Below are 23,652 nucleotides of genomic sequence, written 5' to 3' on the forward strand. Positions count from 1 at the left end.
TAATCCTTTTCTGAAGATTACTCTGGCTCCAAGCCAGAACTGACCTTAAACAGAGTATAGGACTTGAACCTTAAACAGTAGTAGCAGTTAAAATCAACAACTTTAAAGCGGCCGGACTGGTACATGGGATTGTATACTAAGTTCATCGCACACAGATCTCACTACCGGAAGTGGGAGATAAAAGTGGGAAATAAATTTCTGTTCTATATCAACTTCTTTCCTGTTTTAGTTTTTGAGATCTTACTAATAGGCACTCATTAAAATATTTGAATGAGGGGATAAAAACTTTTTATTTTCTGCATTCTTAACTAACAAACAAAATAGATACCATCTGTTTAAAATTTAAAGAATATCAGAGGTATATTTTTCTAAAATTACATTGCTTTTAATTTTATAAATATACAACTTCATTCAGGCAAGTACGTAACTGTCTGTCTGTTTCCAGTGCAGTCAAATTCATATGAAACCCTGCATTTATGGTGTCATTTGGTCATATGTAAACAGAATTTCTGTTTGTTTTAGGTAATGTTAGCTGAGCTAAAAGGAAAAGATGAAGTATACGCAGTGAAAGTCTTAAAGAAAGATGTCATACTTCAAGATGACGATGTAGACTGTACAATGACAGAAAAGAGAATTCTGGCATTAGCACGGAAACATCCATACCTAACACAACTTTACTGCTGCTTCCAGACGAAGGTAAGCTATGTGAATCTTTTGCCAGTTTGTGCCCAAGGAACAATATTCACTATTTCCAGACTAAAAGACAACAACGTAAAAGGTACAGCAATATTTCAAAAATATTTCTGAGAATTTTTTGGCCTTTCAGCAATTCAGTAGTATTAAACAGGAGTTCTGGCTGCTGTTAAATAGTGTAAATACTTTTACCTTGTAAGTACCAGGAGATGGCAGTAAATGAGTTAAAAAAATAAAAATAAAAAAAACCCCACATGGATAAAACAAAAAACTGCTGAGGTACCGTTTTCTGGGTTCCTTTTGTAGATTAACAGGGTGTATCATTTGTTGAAATAAGTACAAATGTTTTTAACATACAGTATTCAGAGTAAAAATTCTAAAATTATCTTGTCAGAAATGAGATTATGGCAGAACACTCATCTTTTCATTTTTTTTTATTGTGTAGTATACAAAATGTTCAAAAAAGAAAGGAAATAGGTATACTGCCTATCAAATAAGTTCCTATAGTGCTAATGCCGCCCATGTGCTTGAGGAGCAGGGAGAAGGAAAGGCAGAGAAAGCTGATAATGAGAGCCTGTTCCTGTGAGTGTTCCTTGTTGGTAGTTATTCATACAGAATCCCTCTTCGTAGTACATGTTTTGGATTTGCTGCTTAGATGTAAGTGAACGTTTGGATGGTGTAGCTGACTCTCTAGGATTTCTGAATCCAGTCAGTCTAAGTGCTTGAAACCAGTTGTGTTTACAGAATATTTCTGGGTTTCATTTTTTGGTCTCTTATTTCTCTCTTGTCGTTCAACTGAGCTGACAGTTTTTTGCCTGATTGTCCAGAAAGCTTTATGGACAAAAAAAATGCCACAAGGTGAATCTGTCTTGCAGATAGAATACCAATCACATATAATTGTATTTACAGAAGCATCCTTTATTTTTGAAGTACCTGATAAAATGTTTACTATTTCAAAGCACTAAAGTTTGAACTTTTGCCTGTTGAACTAAGTATGCCATTCATTTCAACGGGATGAGTTTTTGACCTGTAGGGAATAAGTTTAGGTGTTAGTATATATGCATGTTTTAAAAAAACCATTTGAGAAGCAATCAACTTCCTTCAAACTTCTGTGTTTTTTTTTTTCTTCAGTAAGACACTACATCATTTAAGTATTTGAGTCAATTTAATGGAAAAGTTTGGCAGATTAAATGAATAATTAAATTAGCATGTTGAAAAACATTGAGAGTTACTAATGGTGTGTATGAGTGTATGTGTGTGCATGTGTAAATACCTATGTATTCACATATTATAACCAAAACTATGTATGGCACAAATGAGCAATAGCAGCAATTATGTGTGTAGAATTACAGAAAAGCTGTGACTAAAACATCTTCCAGCAAAGTTGTCAGGAAAGGTAAACAGAGCAGTGGGAAAGCCGTAGGAAAATGGCTAGTAGGATCAAGACTATAGTGTGTTCAAATATGCAAATAACAAATGTTTAATAAGTTTATACAGTTCTTAAAATAGTGAAAATGCATTAGCGTTTTATGTTCTTTGAAGTTGACGCAAAAAAGTGTCCCAGGAAGGTGTGTATACAATTTATGTCTACAGAGGAAGTTTCATGTGTTCAGACTTTCATTTCATTTGAACATATGTGTGAACATGCTCTTTAAATGTTTTAATGTATTATTTTAAAATCTGGAACTAGAATTGACCATATTATTTCAGATGAAGAAAGTGATGGAAAGATTGTACTGGGGTGAGGGAGAGACTCTGTGAAGAGAGGGGCCTTTAGGACTAAGGTAGACTGTGCTCCCTGAAGTGTAAATAAATGTGTCAGCAGCCTGATGTGAATTGTGTGGCAGAACATCAGTAAAGATCAGTTTTACATTAGGTGAATTACGACAGAAGGTTCTCCTGCTACTCTGATTTCCTGGAGATTTCTTTCCTTTTGTATTTCTCATCTGTTCTCCCCTCTTTTGTATCACGCTTTCTGCCTTCCTCCTTGCTCTTCAAAGCCATTCATCAAAGATATTCAGAAATTCTTCTCACCATCTTCTCTCTTCCCAGCTCTCTTGACCAGACAGAAACTATAGTTTGTGGCTTTGCTTGAACTCAGAGGAACTGACAGTTAAGTGATTTACAGTTACAAGTCATAGGTTAGTGACTCTTATCAAACAACCAAAACTACACCTAGTGGTACCCAATCAAATTAAAAGTCCACAGCTGAAAAACTGGAGGTTTTTTTGACCATGGCCTGTGAACAATTTGCAAAAATCTCTATAAAGAAACAAAAAACCAAAACATATGTAAAAGGAAAAGCAATGCATCTGCTAAAGCTATAAAATATTTATTAATGACAACAAATGAAAATGTACCAAGTAAATTAGTCACTGAATGATTTGCTCAGGTTCAGTGGAAAAACAGGTAGAAAAACTTGCTTGAACAAACATGGTCTGTGGTTAAAATACCTTTACTGAGACAAAGGCTATTGTACAATAGAGTTTAAAATGTGTTTAACAGTAGTATAGTTACTTACGCTGTGATTGTATGCCATGCCGTGACTGCTGTACTTTGCAGAACTGGTCCCTGAAGTGATCATGCTGGAATTAAATTTTACGTTTCAAGTAGAGCATATTTGTTGTGTACATCCTGACTTAATGGGAAGATTGACTCAGTATTCATTTTCAAAGCACTCAGAGGTTGACTTTATATAATGAGATTACTGTCTTTGTTCCTCTTCCACAAAAATCCGAATGTATGAGTTTGACTTTATATATTGCAGTGTTTTCCTTTGGTAATAAGGTGAAGACACTGCAGAAAAGTTGCCTAATATGCTTTTTACAGTAAGTATGTTCCAGTATTTGTTTTTTACATGGAGCAGACTTTTCATTAGTATCATTTACTAAATGATACTATTATTGTCACAACAAGTAAGGGATCACATTTAAAATTATCTTGGAATTCAGAAATCATGCCAAATAATGGCTAATAACAGCATACCTTATACACTGTTGTGTTTTCAGCCCTACATATCTGAATTTACTTTTAGCAGTCCCATCTATCTTCCTTATTTTAAAGGATTATTCTTGGGACTGGTATTTGTCATGTTCTTACTTAATCCAAAAGCTAACTTTGATCAAACCAGTTTGCTTTAAGCCCATCAAAAATCAGCCCCCCAAAAAATCAACATTCCATATTAAAATTATATATATTCAAATATTGTACTTTGGGGATTGTTTTGTGGTCTTCTGCGGTGACCTGGAAGTCGAGAGAGCTGGGTTCTGTTCCAAAGCTTGGGATAAAGTGTGCGAAGCTGATATATGTTGTTTTGTCTGCCATAGTGTGAGGTATGAACTCAGCAACCTAGTCCTACACATTAGAAAGAACATAAAATCTACAGGCAGGACCTCAGCTGATGCATGTTTTTACATGGAAGGATCTCAGATATTTTGGTGTAGCATATCTTCTAAAACCATGTCACAGTTGGGTAGTATTTTTCAACACTCCTATACTGTGGCAGCATTTCCGTTATTTTGCCAGAATATGGTCAATGCATCTATCAATGTATTCAGAGATTTGAGTTCTGGTTTGCCTGTGGTCTGTCAGCTGGGATATAAATGAAGAATACTACATTCTGCATTTGGCACTCCCATAGCGAAACTTGCCCAAGGCCTAGCATACAGGATACAGCATTTTTGTAATAACTGACCTTTGCTTATCATCATCTTTGATTTATTCAAGACTGCATTGTGTCCTTTATTCAGAAAATGTCGGGTTTTTTCAGGGCTACTACTGTTTATATTCTTTTTTCACTCCTCCTTATATCTTCTCTTTCTCTTCTTCTGTGTGCTGGTTCCTCGTGTTTTCAGTAAAGAGTATCTTACCTGACAATAATGCTGATGCTGCCCAATTCCCCTCTCCAGTGTCTTCTTTACTCCAACCTCATACCTTCAAACCTCAAGTGATCAGCTATGAAACAGTATCAACATTAGGTTTTCTTGATAATGCTTCAGTCAGGTGGCTGATAAGGGGGTTTAAGTATTTCTAGAGCTATTTTTTCTGAAGACTTTCTTGTATTTATGATACTTTGTTCACAGTTGGAAGTTTCAGAACTGTGAAAATTAAAGTCTTTTTTAATGGAAGGTTGAGATTCTACAAAATAAAAGTATGACTAGTTTCACTTTGTTCCTCCTACACCCCTGTCAACCTTCTTCATAGTACTTAAAATTTTCTAGACCTCTAACCTATGAGATGCATACACATATATATATATACACACTCTATAATTTATAATGAATTATCCTAATAAATACTTTAGAAATAAAATGTTTTTAAGATATTTAAGACAGTGAAATCTTTATTATGATAATTCACTATAAATTTAGAAGACTAGAGAGCTACAGCTTTTAACATCTACCATTTACTTTTTTATCCAACTTCATGAAATTAGATAAATTTGAAAATAGTGCTCTCCTCTTTTCACAGTACTATATTCAGCAAAATTGCTTTGTACACAGTCATAGTAGAGAGTACAGTTAGTGCAGACCAATGTTTCTGTTGAATGACAAGAGTTCCATAACTTGTAAAGGACCGTTAGTCAGTATTATAGCTATTTCTATTAGAGAAAACAAGTAATTAAATAAATAATAGAGAAAGTCAGTTACTACAGGTAAATAGTTAGACTTACCCACCCATAAAAACATATTTTTTCCTTACAATTGTCTGCATGTTAAACGCAGCATATCTATTCATAGCATAGTCCAGTAGTACAATATTATTATAGTGTACAAGGATCAGTATGGAAAAGTGGAACACTGCAAAAGGTGTAAAATGGAGTTCCATTTTTAAAGTGACTTGTTTTCTTTGTGTAAGAAAATGTAAAACAGCAAAAGGAAAGAGAATCATATGCTTATGATGTCTTTAAGAAGAATCACTGTAGTATGTGACCAAAACTGTCTTTGGTAATGTAAAAGCAAGTCTTATTTCTCTTGAATGTATTTGTACAAAAAAAGTAAATGTCTTCTGCAATAACAGCTCAGAGGAGTGTCATTTATGATATACAGTGCAAATTAACCTGACTGGGCACTGTTACATTCATCTGGGACTAATCAGAGCGTATAATCCATTTTATCTGGTATTCTTGTACTTTTGTTGCTAAGCAGCTAAAGCCATTATGCAGATATTGCTATATGGGTGTAATCAGTTTAACACAAGTTTGCATTGGCTTTTGTTACTGATTAGTGTCAAATTAGAACTTTTTAGGGCCCAATTCTGTTCATTATTTTCCCTGCTTCAGTGGACTTGTACATGTGTGAGACAAAAGGCTAAATTAGCCCCTGTATTTTCAGCTACTTCAGTGCTAAAATATTTTAATACAATTTAAATATAAAATTATTGTCAAAGGTTTCTTAATAGTAAGTGATAACTATGGTAAAAAGGTAGAATAAAATGGTTCGTAAGCATAGAGCAATGTTATTTATACTGCTTATATTATGGTACCTTTTAATACACATTTATAAATAATTATATTCAAACTTAATTTTATTATTTTATTTAACTGCATTATTATATATGGATATACACAGAATATGTGTAATAGTAGGTATTTTTTAATTCCCAGGTGGTTTCTACAGGCAGTTCATACCATAAGAAATTAAAATGAACTGATATTGACTCATTCTTTGGAATATTTCCTGAAGCACTAGAAGTTAGAGTGGTATCTGGTGATGTTTCATATATCATACAGTCAAGAAGTCATGTAAATACATGAAATTTTGGCAGAATAAGGTTTTTCAGAAATTTGGGTACTGCGTATGTTAAATTTAGATTTCCTGTTGACTGCTACACAATACGAATGCATTGACCGCAATCATTGTATTGTCTAAAAGTAGACACTGTGGTCAAGAATAGTTGGACCGGTGAAGTTGATGATTAAATACTGTAATCATTGTCTCTCACACACACAAGCCCCTGTTTCCAGCATGATGACCCGATTTTGGGAAACTTGCTATTATGCTGCTCAGTTATTGCTAGCTGCTCTTGAAGGATTATTAAAGCCTGGTTAGCTCACTGAAGAGTCATTGTTCACATTAGTCCTTTTAGTGTTAAACTTCAAGTCAGGCTATCAGCACAGCCAGGCTCATCAAGGGCCCGTAGGAGAAATTGCTCCTTCAGCATCAATCAGAAGAGTCTAAATGCTTCTCTTTCAGACAGGCAAGACTTTTATTTTGTGATGTAGCACCCAAACTGAACAGGACTCTTTCACACCCTCTCAAAGCTAGGGCTTGTTCCTAGTTTGCATGTATACAAGTGAGTGCTGCAGCTGCAGCTCCATGGATTGCTTTGCCATAACCAACTGAGGCCTCAGCAACCCCAGGAATAGTCCCCAGTCAGCATCTGTGGCCAGAATTCACTGCAACTACCGACATGAAATAGGTGAGGGCAAGCTGGAGTTTGTACTGATTTTATTTACCTTGGTTCTCATGTCTGCATATTAGGGTTTTAGAGTTAACTGTGCCAGTAGTTCACTGTGTTAGAAACATCTTAGTGTAGCCAAGTGTAAAATTCAGCTTCAAGATTTTAATCCTGATGTGATCATGTGCAGACAGGAGGTTTTTAGGATAACAGGTGGAGCTAAGGGCCTTTTAGGTACTGTTTTCATATCTCTCGGACAGAGTAGCTGGAACTACATATTGCACAGTTTTCCTCTTGAGAAAAACGCGTTTCTCCAGTTGAGGCATGTTTGAGGGGAGGAATTTTCAGAGTATCTACCAGATGCTTTGCCAGTAACTTTCGTGGCAAGTCTGTCTGTCTTGTACACCGTGCTTTAGCAGAGATCAGAGGAGACAGAAATATTGCCATCCAAACTGGGCAAAGGGGGTAGCAGACTTTGGACAGAACTGGAGTAGACCTGTCCCTTACTGGGTGCACAAAGCCTCTGTATAAGCTTTGCACTATGGCTGTGTTAACATCATGCTGGTTGGTTCCTCATCTGGCATTCTTAATCTTACAACCTTTGTGGGAATGGAGTACTGTTCCTCATCCAGCAGGATAATTGAACAATGCTGCTTTAAATGAAATCCTGCAGGTTAAGGCTGGATTGTGGCTTTTAGTTTACTTTCATCTTGGGAGAGAGGAGTGGGAAGGATAAGGGTAACCTGCCTTGTGGCAGCAGCCCTTGGAAGAAATGTGCCTGATCAGTTTGTAGCAGGATCTATCACCTTGCAGCCTTGTGCTGTCACCCTCATGCTGTCACCCTCCTTTCTGTCCTTCCTCTGCACCTAGGTCTTTAGACCATCCTCGCAGCTGATGTAGGTTCCCCCTTTTGGACAGAAGAGACCCGAGTATATCACCTTCATGAATCCACTGGCCCTTTGCCCTGGCACCCTTTTTCTTGTATTGTATAGCCATAAAGCATTGTTCACAATTTACCTCTTAAGGGGTTCAATATAAAGATGCATTTGTAAAAATAAAACCTGTCTTTAAAATAAGTGGAAATGTAGTGCTCACATGGGTAGCTATCAGGATGTCTCATTTATGCTAGTTAACTGTTTTAAAAGCTATTTAAAGAAAGCCTGTTTTACCCAAGTGATTGTGGGAGAACATTTAATACTGTGTTTGTTAGGTGTTGCTCTTACAAGTAAACAACTAATGCACCCCAAAGGAAGAGTCAGGAAAAAGGAAACTGCATATAAAATTTGATTCTTCTGAAGCTTCTTTTCTAGATGCAGGAAATGATGCTCTTTGGAATTCATTTGGGCACTTTAATACAACTTTTTTTTTTTTGTAACAACAGTAAGCTTAGTAAATGATAATTGTGCACGAGAGAATTTCACCATGGGAAAGAAGTGGAATTTACAAAACATTTGGTTTTGCATCTTTAGTAAAATTTTCATTGCTTTTTTTAGCATGTACACAGAGTAACTTTAGTTTTGGCATAACATGTCTTCTGCACCATACACCATGTGTGAGGTAGGCTGAACTTGAGTAGGGTATAACTTAAATTACACTTCATCTCTTCTCAAAACCACACCATCAGATTATTTTTACACTGTTAATGGATGTGTGAGAAGATTTAAGGGAATCCATTTTATCCCATCTTATCTTCCTTGTGGGTGAGTACTTTTAGCAGAAACACATGCACTTTTTTGATGGCAGCAGGGTTTATTCTAGCCTAATTACTGTGGGCTAAGAGTAGCAATGCCCAGCCTATAGTCTCATGCCTCTGTGTGTGGAAGCATGTTGAGAGCTTCTTTGTGTTCCCACGTAAGGTGAGCCCAAGGCCATTCTGTAAGCTGAGAAGTGTTCAGTGCATTGTTTATCTCCTTAAAAAAGATGACGAGGAAAGTGATCCATAATGTCAACTTAGCAGCTAAGAAATGTCACTCTCTGGAGGAGAGTGAGTGGTATGTCACTTGTGGGCCTGTGAGTCCACAGTGCCTCTAAGCCAGGGCTGAAATGCTGTATGAAGAGTACATAAAACTTCCCCTAGTAGTAAGAAACAGTAAACGTAGATCTATAAAACACGTACAGGTAAACTGTATCTCATCGTTAATGCTTTCTGTTCTCTTCTAGTCAACTGATTGGTCATTAAAAGGTAATCGTTCAGAACTAAGGAAACCTGAATAATAAAGATTCCTTCCAAGTCCTGGCTGTGCTTCTTAATACAGTAGTTCATAGGAATGCAAAGAGTGTTTAGCAATTGGGAGATCATGACAGTGAGCATTAGGCTTTGGACTCTGCTATTTCATCTTACAGCAAGCAACTATGAACTACTGTGAAACACTTTCTTTTTCCATTCTTCAATTCCCATGTCTAAAAATGTGCATAATCACCTTTAAATGAGACTGAAAGGAGGGAAAGGGCTGTGAGTTTTAGTTAATATTCCTTTCATAGTAAGTAGATTCTGATTATTGCTGAAGCATGAATTATTTATATTGTGGTCTCAGGATATTCCACTAGCATGTCTATTATATTATAAAACTAGTATAAAGAGTGTTTTAAATTATTTCCCAAAGGGAAATCCTCTGCTTAATTTGCTCACAGTTTTTTGCTTCCTACACAGTGTAGCATAAATATTTTACTTTTCCTCCATTCAGTGTACTAATCCATCTTTTCCTGCATCACTCAGTGTATTTAATAATTCTAAGTCTCTTTCCCATGCACAGCGTCTCTGTGTGTAAGGTTAGCTTTGTTGCCATCAGACCACTAGGTCCTCTAAGGATTAATGGAGTTTTGTCGTAATGGTCTGACTCTTAAAAATAATAATCATCCAATGACACTACTTGAAATAATTTAAGTAATAGGAGTAGCTGTGCTGGAAAAAATCTTTCTTCTTTTAAAGGTAGTACATTATAAGGGAACTGAATGTTCATGGAAGGCACTCTGCAGGTTAACTTACAAACTTAACTAGTTTAATTGTGTATGGAATAATACCAGCTAGTAGAAAGTGTGAGTATTTCCATAGACTAACTTTTAAGTTGTGACGTAAAGAGGCCACCTCATTTTAGCCGTCCAAGAAAGACCCAGTTAGAATTCTTCCTTTCAGAGCGTGTATACCTTGCCAAGTACACAAGAAAGAAAATTGTCCTTTTAGGTACTTAACTTTCCATTCAGCCAGTAGAAGGATGAAAGGGATCCATTTCATAAGCTTTTATAAATAAATTTTTCCAAGAAGCTTTGCAGAATCACACAAGTAAATTCAAATACTCTAATTGATAAGTGGTTTCTTGAAAAGTCTGTGGTGGTACTGATTTTCTCTTTTCTATCCTCAGAAACCCAATATTAAAATAATCACGCACAATTCTGCCCCTTAAAACTGCTTCCTGAATGGTAGAAAAAACTACGCCCTGAAGATAAGATGCACTATTTTCTTCTGTGCTGCTTTACTCATTTTAGAGGATTTGGATGGCTTAAATGATGGCAGAATTTTGGACAATGTTTCCTGTTGTCCGACTAATTTATACTTGTGAATTGCCAGGGTTTTCAGCTGTGTGAAGCGTATGCTTTGCCAGAAATTAATCATGTTCTGGAAACAGGAAAGTATGGAAAATAAAGTAGATACAATTAATGCTTTTAAAGGTCACTGTTGCATTTATAGAACTACAGAAACCCAGACAGTGAGGAAAGGTGTATGAATAATGACTTTCAATAGGTATTGAAAAAGCCTGGCTCAGGTAGCTCATGTTTATCATGTAGAACAAAAAAATCAGTGTGTGGTGCTTACACAGATCAACGAGTATTTATAAAGAGCTTCATTTTCAGGAAGGGTTGACATGTTGAACAGAGAATGTTATATTAGACTAAGGATTTTGCATATATTTATCAGTTTTGGTTAATATTGTGTGCTCATGTAATTTTTCTCTTGAAACGTGAATTTTTAACCTCTTGCTAGATTCCTTTCATCCTCTTTTGGAAAACTAATTTGTATAAAGGGCCAAAGAAAAGGCAAAACCAGGTCTGATCTCATGAAGGATTGCATAAGACATACTAATGTAAGAACAGCCAATGGCTTGCTTGGCCCAGTATCCGGTCTCTAGCAGCACCAAGGTAGATGCCCAGGAAGAAAGTAAGTACAGGGTAATGCGTATCGCGACATTTTTCCAGAATACTATCCCAATATCAGGAGATCAATGACTTGGGCATTTCCTGAGCCAAAAATGGTGGTTTTGCATGTAATGAGGTGACATCTTTGCACATAATATTGTTTGTGGGAAATGTTTAAAGTGAGAAACTGTTTAGAAATGTAAATGTTGGAGAGCACTGTGTTGTGTTCTCCACCTTGGAGTGGAGAAACCCTCTTAATACCACACCTGCAAACAGGCAACCCTGTAGTGCAGTATAAATATTTACACCATTTCTTTTTAACCATATTTCTGAAAGTAGTGTTTATGTCATTAAAAATCTCCAAACTGATGTAGCTCACTATTCCTCCATCGTCTTCTACAGTAGTGAAATAATGTATCTGATCACCTGGAAATAGCAACTAAACATACTGAGGTTTCTCAGACAGAAAAAAACAGGATTCCCTACAGGTGTTTTGATATGTGTTTCCATAGTGTATTATTATGCATACATTAGATATAAAAATATTACATGATGTAATACAGGTAAATGGTGTATAATAGATTTGACAGAACAAGTTACATTTTCCATCACTGAAAGCTAAGGTACTGAAAGAAAGAGGTAAGTGTTACAGTATCTTGTGCTTTCCCATCAGGAATGTAAGCAGCGAACCACAGCTGGCAATGTCATGCCAGAGCCAAAAGGGCATCATGCATAATGCATTAGACTTAACTAAGAAGCATGCCAAAGAGTGATGCCATCCTCTTTCAGATTTTCAGTCTGCAGTGTTCTTTTGTTGAATTTCTGAAGTAGAAATGAAATAATTATTTTAAACTTAATTCAGCCACTTTTTAACACATTTATCTGAGCATTTCATAGAATCATGGAATCGTAGAATGGTTTGGGTTGGAAGGGACCTTAAAGATCATCTAGTTCCAACCCCCCTTGCCACAGGCAGGGACACTTTTCCACTAGACCAGGTTGCTCAAAGGCTCATCCAGTCTGGCCTTGAACACTGCCAGGGAGGGGGTACCCACAACTTCTCTGGGCAACCTGTTCCAGTGTCTCACCACCCTCACAGTAAAGAATTTCTTCCTAATATCTAATCTAAATCTACCCTCTTTCAGTTTAAAACCATTACCCCTCGTCCTGTCACTACTTGTCCTTGTAAAAAGCCCCTCTCCAGCTTTCCTGTAGGCCCCCTTCAGGTACTGGAAGACTGCTATAATGTCTCCCTGGAGCCTTCTTTTCTCCAGGCTGAACAGCCCCAACTCTCTCAGCCTGTCTTCATAGGAGAGGTGCTCCAGCCCTCTGATCATCTTCGTGGCCCTCCTCTGGACTCGCTCCAACAGCTCCATGTCCTTCTTCTGTTGGGGGTCCCAGAGCTGGACGCAGTACTCCAGGTGGGGTCTCACTTAAAGAAAAGATAGGCTATAGACAACTCTTGCCCCGTAATGTATTTAACTCTGGAAAGTCCTCTTTGGTTGCATTCAGATGTGAGAAACTTGGTGGTCATGATGCTGAGGTCTCATTCATACAGGCTTGTGCCACATGTTCGCTTTGTGCATCACATATATAAACATCCCCTTCGTGCTTGCAGTATTCAAGAGCAAATCCTTTAATGGCAACTGCTGTATTGCAGCAGTATAGGAAAGGAAGCTTGTGGAGCTTTTCTAGCATAATGAGAAACAGGAAGATCATATATAATGAGATTTCTGGATCAGAAATGAGGGAGTTTTAGACAGAAATCTGAATTTAGAGGCTTAAGCTCACCAAACCTCTGAACTTTTGGAAATCTGCCATGAACCTGTGGGAAAAGTTAAGAAAGAATTGTTGCTGGGTGATATGCCCGAGGAGATTAACTGCTTCCACAGTGCAGTTCAATGTGGTATTATTATATAAAACACTCGAAGTGGTTCAAATATCCCTTAGGCTAACATGTAATCTCAGCCACATGTGTAACCCAATATCTGAGTATTGTTTCACTCTGCTTTTTAACTGGATTTAGACTGATGATCTGCATCTAAGAAGCCGCAGACAGCTCCCTGGAACCTAAAATATCACCAGATTCAGGATTTGATACACAATACAGACTTCTTTAAAATTTGTTAACCATTATCTGATTGCACAATTAACATCATTCTGCAAAAAGCATTGACAGAAGGGAAATTTATTTACTGACCTTTTCCAGAGAAAAGTAATGTTTTATCCATTAGTAGTATGTTTTTTTTAAAGTTGTTTACATTCTTTGAGGAAATGTGGAAGCTACTGCTTGAAGAGGTTAGAGGACATGAGTTTGAGTTCTTTTTGAAAATATTCTTGAAACAAATGCTAAATTACATTATTCAACTAACAGCAGAGAGAACATTGTGTCTTGGCAAACTGGATTCACTGTGTTATATTTGAAGACAGAAATCTAAACTATGAAAAAAGTTCCCAGATCTTATCATGATACAGTGAAGAATTATATCATTTTTTGGTCCTACCCACAAGTTTTGCCTGCAAGTTACTGCCTTTGTCAAATTACTGATGGTCTTGGAAAGATATGCAGACTACAAATAAAATTATTTGAGGGTTTAAGTAGAATGCTTAGAAGGTTTAAAACCATGACTATCTGTTAATGAAAAATTCTGGGCTTTTAATTATTTTTCCTTTTCCTTCTTACACCCTGTAAGGGTAGATGTCTGTTAATTTAACTAGTAGCAATTTGTGATCTTCCCTTAAAGATCTCCTTTGAATTATGTAAGTTGTTGTCCCATAGAAACCTTAGGTTATAAACTTCAAAGGAGTCTCACGAAGCCTCGAGGTGAAAGTAGGGGAAAATTTCAAAAAGACCTTCTCTCTCCTGTGGAACTAAAGACATGGGAAACTGTGTCAGTACAACTGAAGTTTACTTTGAAATGCTGGGTTAGCATGGCCACGCAGTACCGAATGGGAAGCTTCCAATCACGGCTGGTGTACTTACTGAATCACAAAGGCTAAGTTTGTGCAAATTGTTACCGCTGCTCTTTTGTTCCTAATTCCAGAGAACATTTTTTAATGATTAATATCTTTTTCTTAGAATGAAATATTGCACTGGGCCAAGGTTGTGACATGTTATATTCCTTGAACATGTTTTAGTCCAGGAATAGTTGTAGAAATGCAATGTGAAACCACTGGGGCAAATATAAACTACAAGTTCAACATTTTGTAATCTTATGAAGCCAGAAATATATCCCACTGATGTTCTTTTTCTCCTCAAATATGAGATTTGTTTCTAGTTCTTGTTAGTTATCAGACACCAATTGCATAGTTCTGCTTTACTGGCTTGCTGTGTTGGTCCATCAGTTCAATTCTTGTGTCCTGAGTTTAGTTTTTGATCCTGAACTAAGAAAGATAAAAACTTTGCCCTCTTCCTTGCCTTGTTTCACCTAACACCACAACTGCTATAAAGGAAAAGTAAAATCAATGCATTGGAAATTACGGCATTTTTTCAACTTATTTTAAAAATAGTTATGTGAACCTTTGACATCAGTTTTGAAATATACAATTCACCAATTGTTTTCAAGGTACTGATGACTATGAACAAAAAGTTGTTCGTATATTACGTTCTTCGATAGGCTGAAAAGCTTTGCTACTTCAGGGACAGAACACTCCACAGTTCGAAGTTTAAAGCCTAAAATAATTTAAATTAGAAAAATAAATACAATCGCGCTTGTGTCTGATACACCGAATAAAGCAGTTAATTTATAGTGAAAAGAAAGGTAGCTTCTTTTTTTTAATGAGAGCTCAAACCTAAATATATCCATCTACCAGAAAGGAGAGAGAGATAGTATGTGTCAGCAATCACAGATACAACTACTCATTTTTTTAGGAATTCAGCAAATACCTATTGTGGGTGGTCTTTTAAAGTTTTTAGTTGCAATCCTGTTTGCATTATCCAAAGAGAATGCATTATTCATGCATTATTTAAGGAAAGGCACTTTGCCTTAACTTTGCATGTGTGGTAAAAAAAAAAAAAGTCCTGAATGGAATTTTCCATATCTTCTCAAACTATTATGAAGTTTCCATCACTCCACTGTTCATAAATACCATTGACATTTTCATAGCTGATGCCTGTAATCTCACCAAGACACTGGCTGTTTCTGCTTATTTTCTTAATATAAAAAGCTGTTGAACCTACTTTAAAACTTGCTGATGTTATACACATGGGATGGGAATTTTGACAGGTAAGCCACACAATTGAATGCATAAACATTCTTCATTTTTACTTACTGCTTATCAAAACCCATACTTATTTTTGCATGGTTTTAATCTTTGTATGTTCTTTGTAGTCAGGCTTGATATTGAAAAAAAGGTACTGAAAGCTCTGTCTTTAAAGCCATGTCTTAAAAAATAAAGTTTGTGTTCTTATATTGTCACTGTTTGCATGGAACAATCAAGTGAAGCTACAAAAGTTGTACCTGGAACTGTGATTTGATCCAGAACTCATAAAAGCTACTTTGCTTTTGATCGGGCTCATAATGATGAAAGCAAGATACTGTGTGATGGCACTGTGTAGATTTTAGGAATGTTGTATAACATTTTACTGCTGCAGTCTGTCATCTAATGAGAATGTTTATGGAAAGAATACAGAAAATCTACTCAGTCCCTATCTGACAACCAGGTATAAGTCATTGAAAACTTTTTTCAGGATATTCCCCAGTTCATGCAGGGTTGGGGAATTGGCGTTTGTTTGTTTTTAATTGTGACTGCATTTAATTCAATGGAAAAAAAAAAAAAAAGTGAAATTAACTATTGAGGGGTAAAAAATGGAAAATAAACAGTTTGGATCTTTTTGTACAAAACCAAAATACTGGTGTTTTATTCCAATGTTTATTTGAACATTGACCAATTGATAGTGCAGTTTCATGATACATGCACACTGATCTGAGACCGTGCTGCTCATGATGGATGAGGTGGTCTTCCCCTCTGTTCCCATTTGCCAGGGGTGCCCAGTCTTTCCATTGCATCTGTTCCAGTGACCTCCTGTGTGGATGAGTTGGATCAGTTTGCTGGTAGAGCTGAAAAAAGGAAGTTGCAAAAAATAATCTGTGTGTCAATGAGCAGCTCCAACCTGCCTGACACTCACTGGTGCCTGCGAGGCAGCAAGTGGGAAGGAGGCTGTTGCTCTCCTCAGCAGCAGTTCTCTCCTGGGACAGGAAGCCAGCTGTGAAATCCCATGTAGCCCTGCCTCTCCAGACAGCAATGGATTTTCTCCTTAAAAGAGTCATAAGAAAATTTGAACTACAGTTTTTTTCACATTGGTGTTTTGTGGCTGTAATCACCTTAGATGTGATCCTAAACTCTTTATTCTCATGATTGCTATTAAGTTGCTCATGAGAATGGAAAACAAGATTTGTGGGTCAGTTTTGATCCTTTTGAAGATAATGGTTATATTCCCACTGGCTTCAGAAGGGTCAGAAACATTAGCCGCCTTTTTTTTTTTTTGCTGTGACCAGAAAGAAGTATGTATTGCAGATGAGATGTGTCATTTTGTCATCTGTTAGAAATTCAGCTTTTGGCACTGCAACTATGTGAGCAGCACGTGCAATTGCTATTTTGTTTTTGGGTTTGGGGTTTTTTTTTAGTTTTGTTTGTTCTCCTGGTGTTTATAGTCAATGAAGCCTCAGTAGTAGTTGTTACACATAAATTAATTATACTCTCAAGGCGACATGCCATAATTTTTGGAACTAATTATTTCACTTCTCCACAGTATTAGATTATGTGGATTAGACGGTATGTTACCTATGCAGTAGAGGACTTATAATAGTTGATCCCAAATGGAATGTAAAATATCTGAATGTGGATTTTTAAAGGACAGAAGAAAAATTGGACGCTAGATTTCTGTACATCAAATGCAGCACTTAAGTTGGAAAACAGCTAGAGATTGCGGAGCATTTGTATAATAATGTACACTGGTGTTGGCACTCTCCAGACACATCAATCTTTCAGGAGCTTGCGCGTCCTTGTGTATTCTTCTTTCTTCAGGCAATTTTGTCTGAACTTTCTCAAATATCCCTTGTGACGGTGACTACCAGTCACTATTTTCTTGCAGGACTGTGAGCTCTGTAGGCAGGATCAGCCCCGCTCCCTGACCGCTGCTCTGCTTAGCATCACTGCCAAGCATGTGGCTGCTGGTTTGAAGTCTGCAATTTTGACATCCTCTGTTTGAACAAGGCCTGGCTCAGTTAGATAGATACAAGTCTTAACCTGCTGGCTACACTTACTTTGTGCCTTAGCCACTCTTACGGGAGTTTGTGGGATGAAATGAATAAAATAGGAAAATCAAATAGACGAAATGACATGAAAGGCACACACGGGTGAGTTTGCCATTGCTGTTTTGATTGTGTATCATGAGGTGTTCTCTCCTGAGTCTTGAAACCCAATTGAACGAGTATTTGTACACACTTTTGACTGCTTTTTGAAACACTTTGTTTCCTTTTCTAAATCAGAAAAGAGGATGCAGGACAGTATGTTTCAGGAGACAGAAACAGGTTAGTCTGTCACTGTTTTTCTGGCCAAACCATGCGTATAAAACACTTGCAGGGATATGTTTGTATATTCATGCACTCAAAGCACATACGTTTTTGCTAGAATATATTTCTATCCTGGTTGTTCAGTGTTCATCCAGCTTCCCCTATGCACAGGTTAGTTATTTTCATAACCATTTCTTGTATATGTCTGCTATAAATTTAAAACTTTTGGAGCTGTTTAAAGAAGTTTGACTTTTTAATTTTTTTCTTACTCTCTAAAAAATCTTGGCTTCCTTCTTGAGCTGATTTAAATTTTCATATATATCTGTGATTAAAACTGCATTCACATTACAGATGAAAGCTAGATCTGCTGCAGTGATTTTAAACATGGGTTCTACTTAAAAACCTTAATATGTACTAATAGAAGATTTATTATTTTTTTTACATTTCTGTATGACTTAATACTAGAGAAACAGTTCAAAGCCCACATAAAAAGGCTTTGGACTGAAAAAAAATACATTGAAACTCATTGGCACTGGGAAGAAGAATGCTCAGTGTTGAAGGCTTATGACTGATGATGCACGGAAATGATACTTGCTGGTCATCATCTAGCAAGAGGAGGGTCTCAACAGATGTCCATGTGGTTCCTTTTCTGTGTTACAACACAGTCACATTTATAATGCAGAGAGAAATTACCTATGTGAAGAGAAATATGTGGGAGTATATTATATTGGTAAGCTGTTTATATCTGTCTTTCAACAGAAAGGTTCTTTTTTCTGTAAACCTACACTATACATGCTGGAGGCTCGGTGACTGTTTTTCTTCCAGTATTCTAACCACGGATGCTTTTAGCTTTCTATTTCCAACACTTCAGTATGCTGAAGTAAATATTAAGCTCTGTCTTCAGACAGCTTTCGAGATCTGTGAAACTTGATTTACCTGGATTCAGAGATATGGATTAGGTCCTGTGTACATCCAAGTTATCTCTGTCAGATGTTCTTAAAAAGTTTTTTCCCTAAGAATTCCTACATCTATGACTAGGTACGTCCTTTCATGTAATTACTTTCAATCTAGATACAGCACAGTCGTTTTGAGTCAGGCTTGCTACTAGCAATTTTTTGGGTTGTTTTTTTTTGTTGGGTTTTTTTTTTTTGTGTTTGGTTTGATTGGGTTTTTTTTCTTAAACACATGCGCCAGGACTCTTGCTGACCTCCATTAGAGGTGTTTGTTAACTGCAAAATTTTATGTTCTAGATGTTGAACTGTGTGTGGTTTAAAGAAAAAAAATCTAGGTTTGCACTTTTAATGACCCAAACTTTCATTCATCATAGAATTCTGCGCTTAATCTGTTCTAGGATCTCTGCCATAATCTTATCGCTTTAATTACAGTCCCCAAAAATGCAAAAAATGTTATATAACTCTTTCTGAACTTGTTTGGGCTTCTTATAGGCATGCTTGTGTGGCAAGAAAAACATTACGCAGTCCAACAGTGGCATAGGGGAAAAGTCATGCAAGCAACAATTACAATCTGATTTTCTAAAAAGAAACTTCTAGAGATACAGTGTTCGCAAGAAACAAATTTTGAAAAATTAAAGAATGTTTCATTTTATCCCAAAGAATAGTTTCATTAGAGGTCTCTGAAAAATGTAGACTTCATGATCCAAAGACCGGAGTTGAGTAAATTTGAATTTGTCAAACTGAAGTTATTGCAAACTTTCCTGTTTTCCTTATGAAGTCGGGTTCTAACAGATTTAAAATGTGTGCAAGAAAATTACTTGCATCATCTTCTATCTGTAATTTAGAAAACTATCATTTCATTGTTTTCATATAGAAATAAAAAACATTTGGGGTTTGCACATGTTGTAAAAATCTATGCCTGTAGGGGTTACCCAGCTAGAATCAGAATGACTTTCTGCCTTTTCACATTGTAAAGGGTGTCTGCGTTTCCTTTTGTGGGGTCCCTGAGACAAAGGACTTTTAAAATAGTGGAAAAATGAAACCCTTCCTACACATTCTTGCCTGTGCTGAGGAAAACAGTTACAAGTTCGTCATTAATGTCATCATAACTATAATGGTAAAAGTGAGAAAAAAAGGAGGAACTGCTTTTTATTTTCGGTTAACAAATCCTTTTTTGTGTGTGTGTGTCTAGATTAAAGGTTTTTAAGGGCATTTTTGTAAGAGCTACTGACCTTTTGAATTGTTCATTAACTCTATTTCTAAGTTCCCTTGTTTATTTGTGCATGCTTTTTCTGTGTCTTCAGACTCAATTTTATTTTAAATCTGTCATATTTTAATACTTCCTTTTTTTTAAATGTCAAATAACAGGTCATAAAATCATAGTAAAATTTAGGCTTAGAAAGCAGGGACAGCTTGATCAGTCTGCCCAGAGCCACAAGGTCTCTCACCTAGACAGTGCAAGCAAATCTTAATGTGACCGTAGGCCAGGCCATTCGCAGAGAACTCAGACTCATTTGGTGGGAGCATAACAAAAGCAGTTTCTGCAGGATTAGCCTCATGAATAGTCTACTGTGTGTTAAAGTGTTATGAGAAATTCCATCACATATTGGAAACACGTTGGCTGTTGATTAAGTTCATGGAAGCAGTATATACCTGTACATATTTGTGGATACGGACAAGAGAGTGGCAAAATGAAAGTGGTGTAGAAGCATTTTTACTGGTGTTCAGGCCATCAGAATGACTGGAAAAAATGGCATATATGCTGGACCAGAGCCATCGTTCTTGGTGAATAGCACATGTTTTACAACCTGAAAAATTGTCCGGACTCAAAGAATCTCAATGTCAGAGCTGCCATTAAGCCACCACCGTTATCTGACTTTGTTACGTTAATTCATAACTCTTGTAAAATCTATTATATGAACTCCACATCTGTAATGTACAGGACACAAAAGTTGTTGATATTTAGGAACAGCCTGCTGGAATGTGTACATTGGGGTTTTTTTAGTAGATATTGAGACTTCCAATTCTTTTGTGTTTTGTCTTTGAAGTTTCTGGATTACAGTCAAGAATAATCTGGGCATTTTGAGGAGTATGTCACATTTTCATTCTGATAATGGGGAATTGCTTGTGTACCTTCTTGGCTTTGGTGGTTGCCATGTCAGAGTTTTACTTGAAGATCACAATAACACAGAAAGTTATTGTTTTATTTCCCCTTTGTTAGAGCTTTAAAAGTCACTCACATGTAATTGGTGATAGTGAACATCTGCAGTACCAGTCACATCCTTGTATCACTAACAGAGTCTGCCAAAGGAGCCTGAGGGCTTCCACAGTTCTTCTCCCTGGAGCAGGGGACTCTCCTGGCCAGAAGTTCTCCAGCTGCACTTGGTTTGTAATCCTTTTTCCATTAGTCATTGATGTTCATCCTGTAAGAGGCTCCATTCAAAGTGTAAAACCCTGTGTGTATCGTTGTCAGTCTCCTCTAAAATGGATTTTTAAGAGCTTTGCTTGGACAGGAACTGTCAGGAGTTTTGCTGCTGCTTTCAAACTGCAAAGATTATCTTAATTTATTTTTAGAATGTATGTACACTTTATCTTCTCATATCAGGACTATTTCTTAGTGCACAATCTATGACTTAGTATTTTTCATTTGTTTTTGCTGGGAATATGAAAGAGTAACGTAGTAGCAATACTTGGTGAGATCAGTCAGGAGTTTGAATTTCTAACCAACGCTCGCATCTAAATTACTACCTCTGAGTGGAGAGAGTGACTTCTGAGCCCTCCAAAGCTGCCGGAGCATTCATTTTGGTCCCCTCCACCCCTGCTTTTTTTCCTTCTGTTTTTGATAGGCCTAAAATAAATATTGCTGAGGTATCCAAGAACCCTTGGGCGGGGGAGTGGTTTCTCTGTGTGTATCTCCTTACATGGCACTTATCACAATAGTGCTTGTGCTAAACATTCCTCTTCTATGAGGTAGCGTCGTGATATTTAGTTGCTTTTTTACTTCTTAGAAACAATTTTTGCAACACTTTGAAATTGTTCAAACCCTCAGTTTTAATGTGGCAACAAGTTTAGAGGAGAAGAGAGGATTCCAGCAATTAATAGCTCCAAGAAAGTATGTTGGCATACAAAGGATCTTCTTATATAAGAAGTCAGATGTTTTTTCTTCCTCCCTTTCGTGCCCAGCCTCTTTTCTGTGCTAGTCAAGGCCTTTGTTATAGCAGTAGCCCAGCTGGGTGCTACTTCCTCTGCTTAAGTGAAGTTCAAGAAACCAGCTGCTGCTTAAAAGAAAACTGCTTATTGTTAAGTTCCCCTTCTTCCCCCTGCCAAGGTTAAACATGTCTCTTCTCCGTCAGCACCTCCAATGTAATGTGTCCCTAGATATTGTGGGGCACGCCTTCAAGGATATAAACCTCGTCTTTACCAAGTTACCTGCTGACGAGGCAAAAAGATAGACAACAGTTTCTAAAGTTGTCTTAACGTTAGCCAGCCACGCCAAGATCAGTTTCCCTTCCTTTAGAGGATTTTTCCTATCTAGACATGTAGTGCAAGGTGAAATTCTGGTTCTGTGGAAGTCATTGAGGACTTCTAGGAAGATGTTAATTTTAGTTTTCTTACTTTTGTGTGACTCTCTTCATCACTTTTGTAAGGAGGGGTGTTATTTCCTCCTCCTTATAAATCTCGTAAGGTGCTGTATAAAATCTTGTACTTTGGAATTTTGAATACAAGAATTTGCGTGATAGCTCTCCAAAACTTCTTAATCCAGTGATTACCCACACTTACATCCAGTAGGAAGTGATTAGCAAAGAATACATTAATATCTTTCTCCTACATGCAAACAGCTACTTTTAAAGAAGTTTAGGAAAATTCACTACTGTACTGAGATTTCCTGTGTAATTCAGCATTCTGAGTATTCAGTATGATGCAGTCCTTAGTTCCATGGCTGTGTACATTTTTATCCCAAACCATTGCTGTAGTAAAAGAGGAGTTGTCTTTTTCTGTTTCTGATAATCAGTGCGATGCCTTGTTTAGGTACCAGATATAAACCTTCTGCTAATTTATTTCCCAGCCTGTGCATTTATGGTTCTTTTACCATGCTGCCTGAATGCTTCACAATACAATGAACAGGGTACCCCGTGGGAGCAGCTCAAACTGCTATGATCATTTTACAGCTGGAGACCTTAGGTATGGAGGGGTCACAGCCATAGTCTTCAACAATTTTGGTTTTTTTAAACATCACCTGTGCCTAAATTCATTCTGCCTAACTGTAGCACTGAAATTGGAGATAAACTCTGTCTTCATGTAGGGAGCTGAGGTTGACAAGGCTCCAAAACTAGGCATCTTTATTGGCTATCTTAAAGTTGGATGGAATAAAATTGTGCCCAGAGCATATTAATATATTTTCGGTGTTACTGTTTTATACTCTATGAACAACACTTTTTGTTTTACTTCACATCACTGTTAATGTCCTGAGCTTCTGCAGAGAGGATGCAGAAGAGAAATAGGTAGCAACCAATCCTTAAACACTTTTAAGAAAGAGGCCTGACTAGTAGAGTTGATGATGTAACCAAGGCAAGGACAGACTCCCTCTGTTAGAGTGACAATTAATTCTGAAACCATCCTTTCTCCAAAAATAAGCTTCATTTACAATTTCTTTAAGCTTTCCTGTAGTAATAAAGTAGGGTTTCAAAAGAAAATGTAGTCATCATTTAAGTAACCAAAATCAAACTGCAAGCTAAAGAGGCAGAGGGGGAATAGATAAGGGTTTACAAGCATTCTTAATTCTGGCATTTCTTGGGTTTTGATTCTTTACTTTTGTAATGCTCTTTTACGTATTCTCGTGTATGTGTTTTTTATGTTTATTTACAAAGCACATATGCACTTTTGTATGCCTACATATATTCACAGTGATGGAAAATCAAGCTTAGTCCTTTAGCCCCAAATCCAGCTTTTACTGCTATGAG

At 36.9% G+C, this 23,652-nt stretch overlaps 1 protein-coding gene across 1 annotated transcript in view; it reads left to right on the forward strand.

Annotated features, from left to right (window-relative positions):
- Nucleotides 1–23,652, forward strand: part of PRKCE (protein kinase C epsilon) — a 308,151-nt gene that overhangs the window by 207,770 nt on the left and 76,729 nt on the right. The window contains exon 10 of the mRNA XM_068425548.1: nt 523–696. Within this exon, the coding sequence (XP_068281649.1) occupies nt 523–696 (174 nt within the window). The remainder of the gene's footprint in view (nt 1–522; nt 697–23,652) is intronic.

The sequence above is a fragment of the Nyctibius grandis genome, chromosome 1 (assembly GCF_013368605.1).
Source record: "Nyctibius grandis isolate bNycGra1 chromosome 1, bNycGra1.pri, whole genome shotgun sequence".
NCBI classification, from domain to species: domain Eukaryota; kingdom Metazoa; phylum Chordata; class Aves; order Nyctibiiformes; family Nyctibiidae; genus Nyctibius; species Nyctibius grandis.